Source organism: Notothenia coriiceps, unplaced genomic scaffold (genome assembly GCF_000735185.1).
Source record: "Notothenia coriiceps isolate Sejong01 unplaced genomic scaffold, NC01 NC01_scaffold00000339, whole genome shotgun sequence".
NCBI classification, from domain to species: Eukaryota; Metazoa; Chordata; class Actinopteri; order Perciformes; family Nototheniidae; genus Notothenia; species Notothenia coriiceps.
This window is the reverse complement of record NW_011333040.1, coordinates 14,483,628-14,505,679: the sequence shown is the minus strand read 5'-3', so window position 1 is coordinate 14,505,679 and position 22,052 is coordinate 14,483,628. Positions and strand designations below refer to the sequence as shown.

Below are 22,052 nucleotides of genomic sequence, written 5' to 3'. Positions count from 1 at the left end.
TTCCTTTTAATGCCATGGTTAGACAATTCAGATCCTGACTTATTAGCACTATGAAACCGTATTGAAACATTTTGGTAAAATTGGAAAAAATTGAAATTACCTTTTTACTAAAATGACGTTTTACTCCAGTTAGTGTAGAAATGGCAAGTTACAAGTCCTGCATTCGAAATGTTGCTTAAGTAAAAGTAAAAAAAAGTAGTCAAAGGTCCTTATAGTAGCAAAACAAAAAGTACTCATTATACATAATGGCCATTTTCGGAATAATAAATATACTATTAATAGGTTCTAACTAATGATCCATTAATAAGAGCTTCATTTTAATTCTGCAGCTGGTTAAAAGTAGAGACAACTTTAATGACTTTTTATAATGCCAGGTATCTAATCCATAATAAAATGACATAATTCATATTATATATATTTTGCATTTTTATTATCTGAACCTGCAATGTTGGGTTTGTATGCCTGAATTAAAAACATATTTCCATGTGTCACCTTTATCAGGAACATGAGGAAAGTCCGTCATTGCTTTTTGGCAGTGATACACCGAGAGGACTGATTCTTCCTCGTACTTCAGAAGAGCTTCCTGTGGTTCTGCTGGCTAAGGCGGTTGGAAGGCAGCAGCACACTCTACGCATTGCTGTGTTTGGCAGCAGCCAGCCACCCCTGGTCAGTGGAATGCTGTGTGTGTGTGCATTTGTGTGCGTGTGCTTCTAAGTGTTAACATCTATACTGTTAATGGTTGAATATATGCGTACGCGAAGCCCTTGGGGTAAAAACAGCAATATATCTTCCTGAATTAGAATTATATTTTTATCAGCAAGTGTTTGCAATGTCTGCATTCGAGTTGCTACATCAATTTAACTTAATGTACGCCTTGGAGCTAATGCCCAGTCTCCTCCTAGCTAGCTAGCTACCTAGTTAGTGAGCTGACTAATAGTTTTTTTCATTTGTGTTCTTATAAAAAAATCAATTACTGCTAGCTGTCACAGGAAAACAAAGGTCTGTGAGAGACCGCAAAAGTATATAATAAGTTCTGTTCTCTAACCCACCTCTGTTCCGTTCTGTTCCAGGAGGTGGTCTTGTCCTGTGTTGGTCAGGGACCAAAAGTTCATGTTGAGACCCCGAAGCTGGACTTTGGCCGAATCCCTGTTCTGACTGACATAACTCGAGTTCTGCACCTGTCAAACGAGTCACCTATTCCAGCCCACTTCACTGCTCGCATGGTAAACACACACCAACACAGTCACTCATAAGCCTGTTAGGCAATCAAACTAGTGGTAATATGTTGCAGTCTAGAAGCATACAATAATTGAATAATGACATTAGTGGTGGATTTAATGCCTGTTCGACCCTCCAGCGGCTAGATTACCTGTGCAAACCTTCCGTCAGTCTTGCCATGCTCTTAACTTGTGTTTAAATTAATTTTCAGTCTAATTCGATATGTGATTAATGAGTTAATAGGTCCAGTGCTTTGTTTGCTCTTGAATTAATTAGTTGCCAGTTCAATTCAAGTCCTACCACAGGAGAATCAGTGATTTTCCTCAGAGCCAGTCAAATGGTGACATTTTATCAATTCAGGATGGCATGAATGAATTAGGGGGGCTTGATTTGTTGATTAGGGAATCTCAACGATCCTCGACTTGAACTGTCTTGCTGTTTTCTGGTGTTTGTAGTATTTCATGCACGATGTATTCATTTAATATTCAATACTATATCCAAAGTTAAACTGACACTTCAACTTTTATCTCGTATTCTTCAAATAACAATCTTTTTTCATTACTTTACCTAAACTGACACTTCAATTTCTTTGGTCCTTTACTTTTTAATAGAGACACATCAACGGCTTTGTATTTTTTGTACTCTCAGGCTTGAAGAATAACGTTTCGCTTATTTTTATGCATCGTGCTTACTCAGTAATCTTAATCCCCTGAGATCTACATCCTATCAGTGCCTTCTGAAAGCCTTTCTCTCGCTTTGCATCGCCTTATCACTTTTCAATCCACTTGTGACTGGAGCTATGACTCAATACTTCCTGCAGTGGTGTGACCCTGGCCTCTCCTTTGAGTCAGTGTTGAGGGAAAGAGTTTCCCCCCTGCACTCTCAAGCATCAATCGATGCAGATTCTCCTTGAATTACATTAAATCTCGCTCGATAGGCTGGCGTAGAGCCGCACAAATGGACCTGATGACTGCAGATTGCAGGGATATCTGTTGAAGGATATCCACACTTACCTGCCATCTGAATGACCACGACATTACCCCTGATACACCTTCACTTTTATTGATTATTTCATACAGTGCAGGTCAAAGATATCCAGACAGATTTTGTGTCCAAGCTTAGTTTAGCATAAAAAACGTCTAACCTCATGTCCTATATAACTTTCTTGCAGGCCGCAAACAACTTTACGGCGAGTACAGTAGGTGGCGGTATGCACCTTAAAGTTGCAATCCGCCAAAAAACCGAGAGAAGAAGAAGAAAAAAAACTTCCGCTTCCGCTGTATATGATGCGTCTGTTTACCTTCCGACCTCAGACATGATGGAGTTGACTGAAGTTGTGGTTTTGGTGCTCGTGTTATACAGCTTCGTAACTGAGTTATTTAAAATTACAATAGTGCAGACACACCTTAGTTAGGCAAAGATAAAATGTCAGTATCAAAACAGTGTGGCAATATAATAACAAACTGTGCCAGGTGTGTCGTATGCACAGTAAATAGGCTCAGCAGTTAACACACCTTTATTATATATCCTCCTGAGAGCAACTGCATCCATCTGCCATGAACCCTACAGAAACCTACGTGTTAGTTTTGGCCTTATTATACATCCATGGTTTTGGCCCACAGTGGACTCCATTTTGTGTTGTGTCAAATGGAGGAAATAAAAAAAAGTCAGCAAATCCCAATGTCCTCCTCAGAGGATATTCATAAACACATTTAGTTTTAGGTCAAATAATTATTACACTGCTCTGAAACTCACTACACTAACTCCTCTTCGTTTAAATAAGAAAAAAGCTTTGGGGGTATCTAGAGATAAATGTTAAGCCTGACAAAGTACTTAACGCCTAATATATTGCATGGTTTGTTTTGGGACTTGACAATCAACTTCCTGCAATGTTAACTATGTTGAAGCACTTATTTTAACTGATATTATACATATTAATTATACTCTTAGAAGATGTATGTAGATAGAATAAGAAATGTGGAGAATACGACAGTTTAATGGTGGAGGTATACACACATATTGATAGATGTCTTGTAATGCACTGTTGAGTAACATGCGACCCAAGTTTTGAATTCATTGCATAACTACACCATAGTTGTATGATATGTCAATAAACCTTAGAAAATCTTGAAAGGGATGTGCAAAATAGCCATTATATACAGTTTTTAATGAACAATTAGACAATAACGAGTAATGAATATGCTTTAGGGATCTGCAGATACATTTTTTGTCTTTCAAGCACCCTTTATCAAATATCTCTCCTGATTGTTGGCACTTGACAATCACCTTACCTGAATTTTACTCAGGTGTAACTAAAGTCTGATTTAAGGGTTGTTTATATTTCACATCATTAATCAGAATCTGAAAAGTAACTAAAATAAATGTAGTGGAGTAAAATACCAGGTTATCCTCTGAATTATAGTGGAGTAGAATTACAAAGTAACAATAAATTGCATGGTGTACATGTTTAACCGGTGTCGATAAGCACAGGATTCGTTCGTATCCTGTTTTGGATAGTGTGCCGTCACTGGGTTTCATTCCATTTCAAAGTGCTGCTGTTTGACGCTTGGCGTAACCTTGGCGCACAGTCAACATCCAATCACAGAGCTTGAAGATTAATCACGGGGTTTGTCAAGCAAAACGGACTGGTGTAGTCCCAAACGATAGCTGAGGATTATGGGTAGTGTAGTGTCTTCGGCCATCCTTAACTCCGAAAAAACTATTTGTTTCTCCGAATCGAAGGGGAAAAACACAAAAGCATCGTACACAATTNCTGGAACAAAAAATCTGTTTTTTCGCATCACTGCCCAATACTCCAAAAATACAACTTGCTAAGCTGGGAAAACCTCATTACACATGCAAATGCTTGCCTTTTTTACAAGATTGTCAACGGCCTTACCTCACCTCCTCTTAGACAGTTTATTAACATACGCACAACTGCAACTAGGGTAACAAGAGGTGCAGCGAGAGGAGATTGCATTATTCCACTCAGAAAAAGTTCTTTCAGTCGGTGTTCATTTTCTGTTAAAGCTGCTCAGCAATGGAACTCAATCCCACCTCCAATCAGAGACCAGACCACATTCACTTTATTTAAATCAAAGCTCAAAATATGGTAGTGGGGAATCAGCTCTGCCGGCACTGACCCAATCTTCTGCTCCTTACAACCCACTGCCTTTGTTTTAACATGTTGTTTTGTTTTGTTTTATTTGTTTTGTTTTAATGTTCTGTATTTTAAATTGCCAGTAATGTCTGTTGCATGTTTTAAATGCATTGTATTTACTTGTTTAAAATGAAATGTGTTTTAGGTTGACTTTTAAAATCTGTCCAGGGACTACAGATGAAAAATAGCCTCTTGGCTAACTCTGGCACATTTAGAGAAATGTTCATTAATGTGCACTGTCCCTGTTAAATAAATGAATAAATAAATAAACAAGTACAAACCACAGACTGTCTGTGTCATGGCGAATACAGTCGCTGGTTTATTTATGTCTGTATAGGCCGTTGTTGTGAGTGTGGACGGTCGGAGCATTTACAACGTTAGCTTAGCCAATCTCCATTTAGACAACACGCATTTTAAAAGGTTTTTCGCCTGCCGTCTGTCTGCAGACTTGTCAGAGCATTAATTCATGGTTTTTACTAACCGGTATCAGTATGTTGTTACTTCGGCATCATTTTGAAACGTGTATTACAATTAAATCACGGTCAAATATGTTCATCTTGTTGTAGTTGTAGCCCCATTGCCAGCGATTCTCTCTTTAGTTTAGCATACTCAGCCCGACTCAGCCTGGTTGTTCCTGGCCCTAGAACCATGATTTTATGGGGCCAGAAAAACTGTGAATTAGCACCCGCTAGCCGGTACTAGGCCAAGTGGAAACGCAACCAAAAACGGGCCCCGCACGGCTCGGCACGCTTAAAGCGAGCTCCGCGCTGCAGTGGAAACGCGCCAGTAGAGTCAACAAAGATTCTTCTGTTTTTTTCAGGTGCTGTGTTCTACCTAGAGTTCAATAAAGAAGACATCCTTCACATCTGCATGTTTTTGTTGGGGTGAGTAATCGTCCATCATGGGTCTTTCTGACAGACATTTTGAAATGTCCCAGTAGGACAAGCACACTTTTTAATAATAAAGAAAAATGATGGCTGAATTCAATTGAACTCCTTTAGTTTCCTGGTATTGTGCATGCTGAAACCATCTTGTATTAGTAACACCTGTGCTCTTCCTACTACATGTTAAAATGTCTGCTCCGTGAAAGGCCTGTGAAGTTATTTTTAATGTTATAGAAAAATATCCAAGAAACATACATTTGATGCAATTAAATTATGGGTGACTTGCATTAAAGAATTGTACACATATTTTGTGCTTTGTACAGATCTGCATTCTGTTTCCTTGGAGTGTATCTCATCACCAAAAACAGGAAAAAGACAAAGAACTTTGAGCCATATGTGACTATGGAAATGGTTGATGGTTTGTATACAATTTTATTTAAATAATAGAAAATTGTAAATATTGATATTTAAAGATTTGTACAAATTGACAGTTTACTGATTTATACTATAGCCTGGCATACTTGTTAACACTTCCCAAAAGTTCCATTGCAAATTCATCATTCAGTTTCTTTATTTTAACTACAATGTCCTTACTTGAAACTTATCCTACCTTACCTTCCATCATCAGGAGTCCCAACTATTCATGACAAAGGCCTGGTTGTTCAGCCAGACTCCAATGGCTCTTTCTCCTATGGAGCCCTGGTCAACAATGATGGAGCTGCTCCTGCTACACATTCGGTCAACCTGGAACTAACACCGGTCCGCTCCAGGTCCACTGAAGCATCTCATGGCCAGCCAGACCTAAAGAGAGATTAAAACAGAGTATTTTCCCCTTCATTCAACAAAAAGACAACATACAAGGAGCTTGGAAGGCCATGATGGGTATGTTCAGCTCTTTTCACATGTACTCTCACATGTACTCTGGGCCAACCTCCAGCCCAGTAGAGGGTGTTAACTGGGTGCCTTACACTCCATTCACATGCTTTGCTTTCTATAATCTCTTCACCAAAACCTGACCATAAGTAGCATTCCTTTTTGAGAAGATGTCGGCTGTTATCATTCCAAAATGAAGAGAGGAAACCTGAAGCTGCTGGAGGTTTTATTTGGATTCACAGCAGAGCAGATGTTGTGCCTTGGAGCTTACTGCCTTCACTGTGTTAGAATGGAGATCTAAGGACTCACTCCCATGACTGTTAAGCTATTCTTCGCTCATTAATGACGACATTAAGGGGTCTGTTCTTCCATTGAGGATTTTGAAGTTACTCCTCAACATTATAAAATATAGCTGCAGACTTGCCAATGAACTTTTTGACCTTAAATATCTGCCTCTAACTTTTTTATTATGTGAGCGGTTTTTACTCCGCAATTTTGCCTCCTGCTGTAGGAATTTCATTGTATTACTACTTTCCTGATGTGAGCAAACAATGGGGGGCACATTTTCTAATTTATTATAATGTATTTATCTATTGAAGTTAGCTCTTAGTGTGCCTTAACAAGTCGCAGTACACTGGAAGTTACTGTAATAACTGTGAGGTGTTACATGACCCAGGAGGGTAATTCAAGCATCACCGTAGCAGTTTAGTTGTAAACAAAAAGTTACTGTAATCTGTTTATTGAAATCTGAACCCATTGAAAAGAAGGTGGTCACTTAAAAAGAAGAGAATTAAATTATACAAGCCTCTTGAAATTACTGATGAACTGTACAACTATTTAAATGTGAACTGTACGTTTAAGGTTGGGTAGTCTACTGTTTGTGTACATTTTGAAAATAATTTTGCTTTCCTTTTTAACCTGATAACCTTGAAGTTTCTGATGACAAACAAATCAAGAAATAAAAGTTAACATTTGCATATACATTATGTTTTTGGAAATGTAACCTTCCCATCAAAATGTTACAAAGATAATTCTGCGGTTTGTGAATCATCCTTTATTATTAAACTTGACAAAAAAACACTCCATAATGATTGCATAGATTGGATAGACTCCACAGCTACATACTGTATGTAATGCATTTATGCACTGTTAAAAAAGCAGAACCTTTCCACAGTATTCATCATGTAGTAATTATAGTTCTGTCGCCTGTGGTTTGTTGTGTGTGCAAAAAGTCATTACATCCCTGTATAAACCAGCCAGTCTTAACAAAACTGCCGTTAATGGAACCTAAACTGTCCAGTCAAATATCTAGCTTTTTTCCCCTTGAGAATGATATGCAATGTTGTGTCAAACTTAATGTAACCTAATTCTGATATACTATTTATCAAAAGTTTTAACTCTGAGAATTGATGAAAAGAAAAACGTTTTCTCAGTTTTAATCAATGTAAATAATACTACTCTAACTTACCATATACTGCCCGTCTTTTCTGTACGAACTGATGATTGATTTAACGATAAATGAAAAACAAAATATATAACTCACTGCATTGTCAGACAACATTCATACACTGTGTCATAGCACACTGTATAAATCTTTCAGAAAGATAACCTTTCAGAGATGTAAAGAGGTAACTTTCACCTCAGAAAACTGCCCTACATCATTCTTTTGAAGTTATAATCATCAATTCTGCAATTTGGTGTGTGAAAAAACCTACTTTTGACATGCTGTTGCTTCATGTTGCTTGAAAAAAACTGAAACACTTGAAACTTAAATTCGCTGTAGAAAAATTGATGTACCTTATTTTGTGTAGGCCTATGGATGCAACATATATTCGACTTTTTTTTAACTTGAATTGTTACATTTTTATTTCACATAGGTAAATTCGGAGCAAAAAAATTCAGATACATGATTTTCAAAGTAGTTATTTTCAATGCTATAAATTCGCTGTCTAATAAAATTCAAATACTTCTGTCTCTTGTTTGCTTCCATAGAATTTGACTATTCGATTTTTTTTAACCTGAATTGTTACATTTTTATTTCAAATTCGGAGCAACAAAATTCATACACATGATTGTCAAAGTAATTATTTTCAATGCTATAAATTCGGTGTCTGATAAAATTCAAATACTTCTGTCTCTTGTTTGCTTCCATACAACAGGTGTATCAGATATTTTAACTTGAATCTAACTAGAAGTATAACAATGTGAGTAACTCACTTTATGTTGTGATTGACCCACTTTTGGATGCTTGTCCTTGTCAAATTAAAGCAAAGTTTCCCAGCAGAAACCTCTGTGACACTTCTCTGCTCAGTCGCCACCAATCTTGAAGCGGAGCATCCTCCCCTGCTGCAGCCTCATTGGTCGCTAGGTTCCTCCGGCGGCCTTTGATTGGTCTCACCTGCGGGTCTGACGTCGCAGTAGGCTGCATCAGATAGTAGTCAAATAATCCAGTAATAAACAACGACGGGTCTGATTGACAGAGGTTTAAAAATATCACAGCAGCTTTAATCTGTTTGACAAAGTCACCAGAAAATATAGCTGTCAGTGCACGTGCAATGGGTCGTTCCGGCCTCTTTCTCTGACAGCAGTGAGGTGAGTACCAAAGACAACCGCAATTAAACCGGTTTGAAAGGGAAATTAAAGCAGTAACTTCGCTCGTTAGCTTGCAACCATGAGTCTGTGCTAACTTTCTTATGATTTCCCTCGTCGTTGTAGCTTAAAACAGCATTTAGCATGGGAAACAAAGTGCTTTTGTGAGATATTACGTTACTTTTGTGCTAAACGCGCGTGCAACACTTCATTAACACGCGCCCTTAATGTGAGAACCAGGGGTTTGTTTTGAATGCACGCGACGCAAATGTTGATGTCATAGTTATCTACAGCCATTTATTCTGAGGACATGTGATGTTGTTTTAGTGTGTTCTATTTCCAGTTTATTGTAATGAGATTGATGACACTAGTGTGCAGTTTGGGCTGTAATTTAAATATCAATGCCTTATTTCTCCTAATCTATTTGAGATAAGGTCGATTTTCTAACGGTGTTGTGATTAAATTATTAATAATAATCTTCGCTTGGCTAAATATTCCTGTAGATGGCACTCTATCCCCAGTACAATTTTGAAGTTTCACATTGGGATCAGACTTCATCATAACCCTATTCCTTTTGTATCAGTATTTTTCATTGTTAAATGATGTCGATGCAATGATTAACAGTAAATTAACTACATCAAGAAATTATTTGAGCAAATGCAGAAAAAAAGTCAATTAAAGTTAATATGAGCTGTTTTCTTAGCCTTCTATGAGTATGAAATTAATATGTTCAGTGTTGAACTGTTGGTCAATTTGGGATATCATTTTTCACCTTTTTTTTTAATCGAGTCAACCTTTTAACAATTAGGATAATAATCAGCAAATTGGTAAAATATTAAAACATCAATACTTGCAGGCCAAATATGAATGCATTTCCTTTTGTAATGGATCATTAAAAGATTCTCAAAACACTCACCAGAAACAAGTTGTACATTTTAACCAATGATTTTAACCAGCAAGTAACCCTTTACCGGGATCAAATCAGGAATACAGTATAACAATTCCACCTCTTTTTTTAATTTGAGTCGTTGTCATGCACTTAAAGCGTCAACCCTTCCTTCATTTTCCCTCTCCGTTTCTCTCTTTTATCTATCCCCCAGCCTATTTTAATATAATCTGCAACTTTGTAATCTTCATACACCATTGTCCCACTACCACCATTTACTGATAACTCTTCCACAAACTTACAGTTAATGTATATTCACCTTATCTCTTCCCAGTTCCCAGCCCTTGTGGTTCCTGTCAGCCACCATCCTAAAATACATTAGAATGCTCAGAGAGAGCTCCAAGGCCTGGAGCAAAGGCTCAGAGGCCTACAGCAGCGATCCTGAGGAGGACGAGGAGGACGAAGAGGACATGGTGTTTGGGGAGACTGATCAGGACGGCGTAGGGGAGGAGATGATGGATCTGAGCGACCTCCCCACCGCGCTCTTTGCATGCAGCGTCCACGAAACCGCGTTTGAAGAGGACATGCACAGGGTGAGATGCAAACACACTTACTGGGTCAAATTGTAGTTGTGTTTTATTTGTGGGTTGGTGCATCAGCTTGTGTGTACATCGGAAGAATGTGTCAGCGAGTCCAAGATTCAAAAGCCCAGCAACACATGCATGATGTCATCCACAGCTTGTAGTCCTGTCACAGGGTGTTTCTCAATGTCGAGGACGCTTCCTTGGTAGGACATGTCTTCAGAGTCAGGTTCTTCAGAGGCTAGGCAAGAATCCTTCCTGGCATTCGGAGAACGAAGAATGGAACAGGCTAGCTAGTGTGCAGGTGTGCGTCCTATGAGAGGTCCCGCCTTAAATTGAGCACGATTTGTTTGAAGACTCATAACTGATTTTGCGCAGATCGAAGATGTACTTGAGTAACTGTATTTTTGTAAAATGATCATCTCTCCAGGAAAGAACCACTAAATTAACATAAAACGTTCTCCTTCTGTTTGCAGCCTTGAAAAAGTCCTGGAGGATAAGCAGCCATAAGAAAATCATAAAATCACCATCACCAATCAATAATAAAATGTGTATTTCACTAGATTTTTCATTTCCATATTTATTTCGAACAGATTAAAAAAAAAAAAAATGTGAAAAACAGAATACCGTATTGTTATAATACAGTATTTATCAATATTCATAATAATATTTATATATTCAACAAAAAATATTCATAATAATAATAATAAATCATATGTGCCTGAAAGGCAGCAGGAGGAAGCAAATGCTTATAATTCCCACCCCTTACTTACTGCTGACCAATGATTATCCAAATCATTTCTGCAAGTTATTCCTACTTACATATATACATACATTTACAATCATTTCTCATCTTCAATCACCTTTCTTCATTCTCATAGTTTTCCAAAAAAGTGTTTCTGTACATCTTTTCCATTCATATATCATACTTCATGTCCGCAAACCTTTTTTACACATATTGGTGCACATTGTAGCATAAACCACAAATATCAACAAAAGAGGCAAAGTCAAAACAAGGTTCATTTTAATTATGTATTTAGGTGCAAAACACTCTAAGGCAGAGGTGCCCAGTACGTCGACCGGGGGCAATGCTGGTAGATCGCGAGTCATTCATACAAAAAAAAAATCCAGCTCCGTTAAAATAGACAAAACAGGTTTTGATCCCTCCTCCCTTGGCCTCCCTGCCACTTAATTCAGGAGTTTACTTGATTGAAAGAAAAAGTGACCTATCGCTTTCCAGTCTGTTAACCCAGAATGCAAAGCGATACAAAATCAGTCAAGTGCCGGGAAAACTCTAAAAAAGAGACAAACAAGAGATAAACAACAAAATGAGTGCGGGACTGAGCAAAAAGCTAAAGACATACCACTTCCACCCAGAATGGGAGGAAGAATATTTTTTTGTGATGTCACATTCAAAGGTTATTTGCCTTATTTGTAAAGCAAGCGTCACTCTGCCAAAGAAAGGTAACGTGGAGAGCAGTGGCGGCGCTAGGGGGTGGCTACTTGGGCTCAAGCCCCGGATGTTTTCTGAAAAGCCCCGGATGTTTCACTTACAAAAAAATAAAAATAATAATAATAAACGTCTCGGGAGTAGTAGCAGCAGCAGCAGCAGTAGTATCAGCAGCTGACAACAATGTCATCACCAGTAGTGAAGAAATAGATGATGTTTCAGGTTTGTGAATCTAATGGTGATATCTGCAGTCTGGCTGACTGAGTAAGAAGTGAAAAAGAGTGATGCAATGTTAATGTTATAGCTAGTAAACATGGAGTAACCACACTAATTATACCTGTATATGTTAGATGTAACTTTAACCCTTCATACCTCAGTCTACCTTTAAGACACTAAAATAACGTATTCCAATTTTTATATTGTTTTGGAATTATACCGGCTCTCGTTTCAGTACACTTAACAACGGAACCATATGCAACGGAACTGACGTTCAACTGGAATCCTAATCATGGCAACCCTCGAATCATACTCCGATCGGGCTGTGACTGCAGTCCACTCAGAGTGTCCGGATTCAGAAGATCGTGACTCTTACACTCTCTACGTCCACAAACAAAGATGGTGGTAGTAGAATATGATTCTATAAATACCGATAACATCGCCAGGAATTCCAAGTGAGACTTATCCTGCATCTAATATTTACTTTACTGCACTATTCGTTTCACCAATATTAATTTAAACGTACTGTATTTGAGTGAGTGTAAGGATAGGTTGCTTCATTAAAATGATTTAACTGAATAAGTGTTCTCCAGTCCTTTTTTCCGCTTTAAGGTAGTTATTAAGGTAGGGTTAGATAATTGTTAGTCTCAAAGTGCAACCAGATTGATGCTTTGTAACTCAATAATTTAAAAAAAAGTTCTTCCCGGTGGAACATTACCCCCGGACCCCCCTAAAGGAGGCGACAACCCCCCTAAGGATGTTCGGTCCACCCCCCACTTGTTTAAAAAAAAATACCCACGTTTACCCCTGCACCCCCCAACAACTCCTGGGCTAAGCCCCGGTCTCATCAATCCAAGATCCGCCACTGGTGGGAGAGGCATTATCGGAGTGTCCCAAGTGCATATGGACAGCGACTTCCCTCCGAGTAGCGAGTGAGAAAGAGAAGGTTCATGTATTATTCTACAAAACATTATCTCGCAGTCCTACCCGCCTGATCCCACCGAAGCGTCTGCGCTGCGGCGTTTTTAGCGATCGCGCCACTCTAGTCAATGGGTGCTATTCCACGCAGGACCGCTGCAGGGCTCGAAGCGTCCAGGAAGCTCCTCGCTGCAAGGAATTTCTAAAATATAGGGATGAATCCTATTTTTGAAGCGGCGCAGCGCAGCAGGAAGTGGAACAGTTCATCCGGAAATATGGTGATGTCGTGGCCTGGTCCAGCCACGAAGGTGATGAAAATCACCTTAGTTGTCTCCGTTTGCTGGTTGAAGGGGTGCACGCCAAAACCGGCTTCCTTCTTCCTCCCCACCCCCCCGTTAGTCTTTCAAAGTAGGAGAATACATGCCGCGTTCTCCTCCGGCTTACAGGCACTTGTATAGGGTATATAGTATATAGAAAATTATGATGAGAGTATGCATATTTTTTTAACCTAAAATACATTATCACATCTTTGATTCATGTCGTTTATAACTGAATATTACAATGATTATTAACTGTGTCTGTAGTCTACAATACAACGAAATAGGAATAACAACAATTAAACGCATTTAAACAGACACACAACATAAACCATTAACTACGTAGCCTAGAAAAAACAATACAAATGTCCTAGGAAATATCCCAAGCAACAACAACTGCGAGGCTGCACAACACGACGCTCCGCTTCCGCAACGGTCTTGAAACGCGCCTGGTGGTTAGCGCAGGAGGACTGTTCGCAGCGCATTTAGCATGTAAGGGCGGTAACACGAGCAATTTGTCTTAACATTTAGCAAAATGTACCACATTCAACGGGGAATGCACCGGGTTCGACTGTCTTTCTAGCAAGCTCTTAGCCCCATCCACAGTAACGTTTCCACGTCAGGTGTTATGTGATGCTAGGGCAGCAACACACGAGTTAACTCAATTATACAAAACATGGGTTAATGATCAGAGGAACAGTTATTTATTCTGTTAAAGTTACAGCTATTCTGTTTACAGTGTCTGTCATCAATTATTTAATACCATTTGTTAAACATTTTTGTTTCTTGATGTGAAAATGATTATTATTTTATTTAAATAAAAAGCCAATGTTAATTTTTGTTCACAATTTAAGTTAATTTTATTATATGTATTTGTAGTATATTATATGCATCTTTATGGTTTCGTCACTTGTTAGGTTTCCACCATTCCTAAAGGCCTCGAAGGTCTATGAATTCTAAAAGTTGATGCTAAATAAGAGCGTTTGAGAAATTGTCAAGGCATAATAGTCGAAATAGGTCCATTAACGATAGATTAAATCGATATATCAAATTAGTCGTTTGTTGCAGCCTATTGTAGTTATTCCCATGTATAAATAAAACGTGTTATCAGCAACCCTTGCAATTTGGGATTTTATTTTGGTTGGTAGACTTCGGGAGCTGGCATTTCAAAAGTAGCCACCAGCCAAAAAAGTGTGGGCAGCCCCTGCTCTAGGTCTCATTCAAACTCTGGTCGTGACCAGAAGTTTGCTAAATTGTTTCATTTTTCACGGCAAAACGAAACGGGACAATACACTTTAAACACCACGAGTCATGTGCACATTCTTTAGCTACGCCTCTGAAGCATACTTACATTTAATGTGTACGGCCTGGATTCAGCATTTTCGACCAAGATTGGGGAAATTGGTCCGTGCGCCAGAAGCATTGTGGGGCTTTAAGACTGACGAGATACACATGTGCACTCGAAATTTCCCGCAACGAGGAGGAGTCAGTCTTCGGTAGAATTCCAAGGATCCGTACATTGGGAACAGTCCCTTCGGCGGAATTCGATGACGGTAGCATCCTTGAAATAGTGCTCTGAAGGTCCTCCTTGGAGCCATTGAGAAGAACCCGAGTCTCAAGCTGGCTACTTGCATGGCACACACACACACACCACAACACCACACACACACACACACACACCACACACACACACAACACACACACACACCACAGCACCACACACACAACCAACACACACACCACACCAACACCACACACACACACAACACACACAAACACACAAACCACACAACACACGAACACACGAACCACACGAACACACGAACACACACACACACACCAGATGCTGTTATGTCTTTGACCAATAAGTATGAATGCAGGGCAGCTGTGTACAATATGACATCATGAGTCTAAGCAACCATTACCCGTTGTGCCTGTGCATATCATTTGATCAGCACAACCCCAGCAGTTTGTCTTCATGCCAACGTAATAGATGATTATGCAACAGGCTCATACAGACCATGTTTCTTTGGTTACCCATGCACACACTTGCTGTTTATATCTCTGTTAAGGCATCTGGTTAAGTCTTGCTGTCACAGCTTTACTTCAGCACTCCTCAGAGCGGGAACATTGACTGATCACTGGTCCTTTTGGAGGTGGATACAAAGAAATACTTTTAATGTTCTGCCCCTGTTAATCCAATGATGTGGTCCTTACCAATCTGCCATGCCTCCCATCTCTTAAGTCTCACGCGTTTCTTTTATCTGTCATCTACTTATTCTCTTCTCGATGATATCCTCAAACAGTCTATCTCTCCTTCAACATTTTCCTCTCCACTTTCCTAGTCACTTTGTTCAACTTGTTTCTCTTTCCTCAAATATTTCAATATTCCCATCTTTCTCCTGGGCATCATTTATTATCCTTTATATGTTATGATGAGTGCCTACAATCTGGAGCGCTACACAAAATCCCTTTAAATGGAATCACTCCTACGCTTTGTGAGCTCGCTGTTGCACACCATTGCTCCTAAGCCATGGAGTTCTGCCCCCCACTTCCTTCATTCACCTTCATTACAATTCACCTCCGTCTTTTATATGGTGGAAATCCCTCCGCTACTCCTTCATAGAGCTGTTCATATTATGATCTCCTATATGTATCATAAATGACCTCTAAAAATGTAGAATTCTTCTGATCGCTTATTCAACCTTAAATTGAGGACGGAAATGGGTACTCTGTACGAAACAGAAAACAGGTTGCTTGTTGATTATTTTTAAAACAGAACATGGGATCTTTATAAGGCTGTTTTTAGGCCTGTTTGCAGTGCTGTTTGATTCTTCACACACTACACACCACACACCACACATTACATACGATACATACCACCACACACACACACCACACACACACACACACACACCACACACACACACACCACACACACAACAACACACACACCACACACACACACACACACACACACATCACACACACACACACACACACAAACACACACACACACACAACACACTACACCACACACCAACACACCACACACACCACACAACACACACACAACTTTGATATATAATTGCACAATTCTGCATTTTCCCACTTGCGAATTACTTACAAGTCTAATCCTATTGTCTTACTTCCTGGTGAAGAACAAGGACATTGCAACCTACATTGATTGGTGTTTGGGATCTCTGGCTCCCTCCCATCACTTGACATTATCCTTCTGTTTCTGTCTCAAAGCCTGCATTGCAGGAGGATGGCTGTTCTATATTTTAGAGAGGAGAGGGTGGACATTGAGACGAGAGGGAGACAGTGCGCGCGCGCGCGCGCGCGCCCCCAATATTTTAAGGAAGCTCTTAGCAAATTAGTAAAAGCCTTTCTTTCGTTCTTAGACCTTCAGAAAAACGCGCGGGAAAAATCCGTTGATTATGCGGGTCTAGAATCCTTGATTATGCGATTAAACATGCGTGTGGTCTTCTATGTGATTTACTGCGGTGAATTGCGGGAAGTTGCAAATATGCCGAAAGTTGCGAAACAAAATAGATTTTTTTATAGTGGGCTGCTTATTTATTCTCTCTCACACATCAACCGCCACTAACGTTAATAACTCCCTTTCCTATTCAATAAAACATTCAATGTTTATTTTTTGTATATATATTGATTGTGTGGCTATTATCTATCTCTTCACTTTCATCCATCACATCATCCATACCATCATTCTTCTATCCTATATCTTCTATTAACATCTCATCCTTCACATCTACCCACACACACACACACACACACACACACAACACACACACTACATCACACACACATCCTCCGCTCTTCATTCTGTTTCATTTACTCGTTCGTTATCTGACAAGCTATCAATCTTGGTAGTCCTACTCACTTCGATTTTTGATAGCCTCTCGAAAGGGTTTTGGAGGTTGATGCCTCGGTGAACGTGAGTTGTTTGGCTTTCCTTGTCCGCAGCACCAGGAAGCATTTTTCGAATGTTTGAATGATCAATATGTGGGTCGATCACCGTCAATTTTCTCTAAGACGTATGCTCCAATCACACATGTTGCACTGGGTGCAGTATAGTTTCCCCCCACTTTCGTGAAAGACATCGGAGTACTGCTTGGCCCGGGTCTTTAGCAGAAATGTTCGTCGTGTGAGTTCCACACTTCACTTACGGTGTGTTTACCATCTGTGATGCGCGAGCTGATGACGTCACGGTCATCATCATCACTACTTCACGTCAAGACGAGAACTTTTTTTCCTCAACTTTGCTGTGGAAAAATGGGGTATTATGCGGACTTCTGATAAATATGCGGCCTTTTAAAAATCTGCGCATTTTGCTGATTATGCCGTACAATCTGCGATCGCGAGGATCGCGTTTTTCTGAGGTCTACACAGTAAAACCTAGCGGCATACTATCTCTGTTGCCTATTTTTCTTCCCCCTGACCAACGGAAAAATGCTTTACAAAAGTTTATTGTTTTCTTTAGAGGTTCAGCCAGGTGCCGTCAGATCAGCACACATCTCAAATATTCAGTTCTTATTAATTTAATTGAAATTAATTCTTTATGATTAAAACACGGCTGTGCCACCACAGTTCATGAATCACATCTCTCACGAGCTTGAGTGCCATGCGTCTCTCAATTAAGATATCAAGTAAGTATTACTTTCATTTTCCACGATCATTGATTAAAGGGAAATAATTAAAACAATCTTATCTTTTTGTCCTACATTAAAACCATTCTGCAGATTAAAGAGAAACATCCATACGGCAATTCGTTTGGAGAAACACAAGAATAGTGATATATTCTTAGTGGTGAAACTTTGTTGTCCATCTTTTTTTCATCTTTTTTAGTTGTCTATTGTTATTATTTTCTTAATTCTCACATTAATGAAGATGTAAACAGAGCCTGTCCAGCATTTTATAGTTAATCAGGAATGTTGCATTAGCTAAATCAAGCCAAAAAAAAAAATGTACTGACCTACACTTATATAATTTGTATATTACTTAGGTCACTTTGAAACTGCTGGTCACCCTTCTTACCTTAGCTTCTTAAGACTCTTTCTCCATGTGGCCTGAGGGATGATTCAAACTTCATTCTCTAGCATAGAAATATGATTTACAGCAGTGCAACCACAGAGTGAACACAGGGGCAGATAGTGTGTTTCTAATTCTGAACTGATTCATTATCTATAACTCCCACAGAACAAAGTGTGTAACAAGGAGTGAAGGAGTGAGTTATGAGACAGAGGGTGTGCGTGGGCTGAATGTTAACGTTTGGCAAATGATTTCTTGTCTTTGTCAAGACAAAGGCAGAGAAGCATTAGAAGTGGTTCTCATAGTGCCCAGTGATATACCAGGCCTATATTCAGCAGAGCAAGCTTTCAATGCTGCTTCTGCTTCTGTCAGACTGACTCTACCAATCCATAACCAGGATGCAATCAGGGCAGAGCACCAGATGCAGGATTATACAACTCTCAAGCTAAATGTTGGCTATCTTACAGGAGCTAGACAACCAAACCTTAATGGGGACCTATCATGCAAAATGCACTTTTTGATGTCTTTCTTTTTATACATAAATGTGTCCCTGGTGTGTCGGGGAACTCACAAAGTGTCAGAAAATAAAACTCTCTCGTCTCTTTTCCTCCGTACCCAAATCTTCTAAAAACGGGGGTTCAACCATGGATATATATAAGAACGGGTAAAACGGAGCTGATCCAATTTGCTGTCCGAATTGACTGCTGGCTCCACCATAAACACTGAGTCCTGATCGCGGTTTTGACCGTATTATGGTCGTTTGTTTACATTAGCAAGCATTGCTAACCACTTCAGATGCTACCTAGTACTGTGAGAGTACATGGTGTACAAAAGCTAGGATAAATAAAAAAGGAACTCACCTTGTGGTAAACCCGGCAAGAGAAAAAGCATTTGAGCTCCATAAGCTGTGGTCAGATAATAATCCGTGGAGTGTGGTTTGGAGCGGGGATGGATGGATCTAATCGGACGAACTTTAGCTGTCGGTGTGGTGGCGGGGGCATTAGCTCCCCCGGGCCTCTTTTCTTTTTTGGTTTCCAACTAATGGACCCAAATCTGCGTTTCTCTAACAGGGGCTGATATATGAGGGATGTCTAACATGCGATGATTCTGTTTGCATTTTGAGCAAAACGACGAGGTGTGAGGAGCGAGGAGCGTGTGTTGTCTGTGGTGGGCGTGGGGGGCTGAGGGCGTGTGTTTGGATATCTCGCTCCTATCCATGCTTCTCCCGCCTGGCTCAACGCGTGCGGGCGGTCGTGNATGGGCAAGATCGCAAAGGTCAGCAGTTCAACAGCAGACATTGCAATGATAACGATAATAATAAAGCTTTATTTATATTGCACTTTTCATAAAACACATGCAGCTCAAAGTGCTTTACAAAATGACACATCACAAGTTAAAAATAAACAACAAGAGGTACATGTAGCAAAATATAACATTTGATCAGGTTAATAGACGCAAGGAGGTACAATGTATGATAATACAAATAATATAAAATAAATAATGTTTTCTCTCTGACACATCAGACACAAGATGACTGAGTCGATGCAACAATATAAAATGTAAAACCCCATAAAACAAAGTGAACATATACAGCCCAGTCTCACGGCATTTCGTGTCATAGTCACGAAATGTATGTAATCTATTGATTCGTGTTCACCAACACGATTTTCGCATTTTTTTCGTGTCACACAGCACAATATTAAAAGCAATGTATTTCTATTGGTAGCATGTTTCGTGTGCACCATGTCTTTTTGTCCGGTCGGGTCTTGGAATACCAGAAGCTGTGTGGTTCATAAAAACATATTCTTACTCAATATCTTACCCTAAGCCTATCCCTTTTATTTTAAATTGTATAATGTCTGAGTTTTGTTGCCGTCCGCGAGGAAAAGAAATGGGGCTCAGAGCCTCAGAATACTGAAATCTGTATTTTTTAAAATATTTTTTTCTTTCTAATTTGTCATTATGTGGTGCAGGCACGAAACATGTAGTTACCAATAGAAATACATTGCTTCTAAAATCGTTCTGTGTCAGAATACTGAAATCTGTATTTTTTTAATCTGTTTTTCCTTCTAATTTGTTATCATTTACATTGCTTTTAAAATCGTTCTGTGTGACACGAAAAAAAGGAGAAAATCGTGTTGGTGAACACGAATCAATAGATAAAAAATCGTGTTGGTGAACACGAAATGCCGTGAGACTGTGTTGACATATAGGTACAACAGAAATACAAATAAAAAGATTATGACCTATAAAATAAATAAAACAATATAAAGGTAGGTAGATAATTAAGACTAAATGTTATCATCCTTATGAACCTGCTCTGAAGTATGAAGCATCAGAAATGTGAAAAGAACAGCATCAATATTTCTTGGCAGTCATATGTAAGATTAACATCTTGCTACCAGACACATTTATTCCATGGAGACATATTGTTCACATATCACTGCCCACACATTGTCTGGTTGATGCAGTGATGTAACAACAACATATTTCTAAGCAGTGTGATCTTTGATTTTGGAAAGAAAACACTGCGTTTTGATGTTTTTTCAGAACTATGAAAAAATCAGCATCAATATTTCTTGTCGGTAATTCATGTTTTGATCTTCCTACGACACAAATTTATTCCATGGAGAAAATAAATGTTTTTCAGATATCGCTGCCCACACATTGTCTGGTTGATGCAGCGCTGTTTTTGAATGCACTCTTTCCTAAGCAGTGTTATCACCAACTCAACTCTGTGGTTTGAACAACATGCGATTGATTTTCGGGGTAAGTTAATGGTTGTATTGTCTTTCTGTTCAGGCATGCGGGTGTCCACTCTACTGGAAGGGCCCCATGTTCTACACAGCAGGCGGTGAGAGGACGGGCTTCGTCTCTGTTCACTCCTTCGTTGCAACCTGGAGGAAGTAAGAGAGACCTCGAGTTCATCAAGTCCTACACATCCTAAGTCTTATCAGTCCATTTTAACTGTCCAAAACTGTCCTCTCCTGCAGGTTGTTGCACAGTTGCCATGACGATGCGTCAAAGTTTATCTCGCTGCTAGCCAAACCCAGCTGTAACTACCTGGAGCAGGAGGACTTCATCCCTCTGATGCAGGTACAGTTTAATCAACATCAATCAATCGTTGTTTCAGGTTGCAGAGGTGGGAAGTAGTGGAGTACAAATACTTTGTTACTGTACTCAAGTACATTTTTCTAGTATCAGTACTTTACTCCACGACTTTTTACTTTTACTTATTACATTTTGAACACAAAATACCTGTACTTTCTCATTTCCAAACAGGCTGGTTCCTTTAGTTTGTGTGTTTAGTGGCGTGATCATTATTATTTAGAGTCATTGCGTGCCTATTGATTTGAACACGATCCGTGTATCCATCATTTCCTGGTCTTCTCTAAAGAAGAGGGACCAATGAAAACGTTGTCATGTTGCCGTTGTTCAGCATGGAAACATTCATTAGCTAACAATGACATTATTGTTCTATTAATATAAAGGGAGGTCAGGTACTCTTTAAAACAGCTGGTAGTTATGGGTACTTTTTATTAAAGTACATTTCAAAGCCCATACTTCTCTACTTTTACTTCAGTAAAGAAGTTTAGTCAGCACTTACTACCTCTCGCCACCTGGACAGTTTCTTCCCCTCCGCTACCGGCCTCTTAAACAAGGCCTGCCCCCCCACTGACACTTTACCTCTGCCACATCATAGACTATATGCATTGCATTAATGCACACAGTGTTCATACTCCTTTCTGCACATATTCATATTTCACATTTCATATTCTAAAATTCATTCATAGCATCTATTTCCATGTAAATTACTGCTTTATTTGTATTGCTATTTAACTGTATTTTATTACGGTGTAAAAGATTTTTTGTTTTATATTAGATTTCTTGTTTTTTATATTTTATGT

At 39.2% G+C, this 22,052-nt stretch overlaps 2 protein-coding genes and 2 long non-coding RNA genes across 4 annotated transcripts in view; all 4 read left to right on the top strand.

The window, feature by feature from the left end:
• nipal3 (NIPA like domain containing 3) overlaps window positions 1-22,052 on the top strand; it is a 75,583-nt gene that overhangs the window by 27,058 nt on the left and 26,473 nt on the right. The window contains exons 18-19 of the mRNA XM_010778028.1: window positions 502-666; window positions 1,071-1,223. Coding sequence (XP_010776330.1) covers window positions 502-666; window positions 1,071-1,223 — 318 coding nt within the window. The remainder of the gene's footprint in view (window positions 1-501; window positions 667-1,070; window positions 1,224-22,052) is intronic.
• Window positions 5,162-8,105, top strand: LOC104946758 (uncharacterized). Its single transcript, XR_798493.1, has 3 exons — window positions 5,162-5,262; window positions 5,586-5,680; window positions 5,891-8,105. It is a non-coding gene; the product is annotated as an uncharacterized lncRNA (long non-coding RNA).
• Window positions 8,568-10,755, top strand: rcan3 (regulator of calcineurin 3). Its single transcript, XM_010772651.1, has 3 exons — window positions 8,568-8,727; window positions 9,945-10,203; window positions 10,668-10,755. The coding sequence occupies exons 2-3, from the start codon at window positions 9,994-9,996 to the stop codon at window positions 10,671-10,673; spliced, it is 216 nt and encodes a 71-aa protein (XP_010770953.1). The 5' UTR covers window positions 8,568-8,727; window positions 9,945-9,993; the 3' UTR covers window positions 10,674-10,755.
• LOC104946775 (uncharacterized) lies at window positions 19,402-21,239 on the top strand. Its single transcript, XR_798495.1, has 3 exons — window positions 19,402-19,419; window positions 20,947-21,050; window positions 21,138-21,239. It is a non-coding gene; the product is annotated as an uncharacterized lncRNA (long non-coding RNA).

What these genes read in the sequence shown, in the direction of transcription:
- rcan3 (XM_010772651.1), top strand. Translation starts at nt 9,994, where the DNA reads ATGCTCAGAGAGAGCTCCAAGGCCTGGAGCAAAGGCTCAGAGGCCTAC.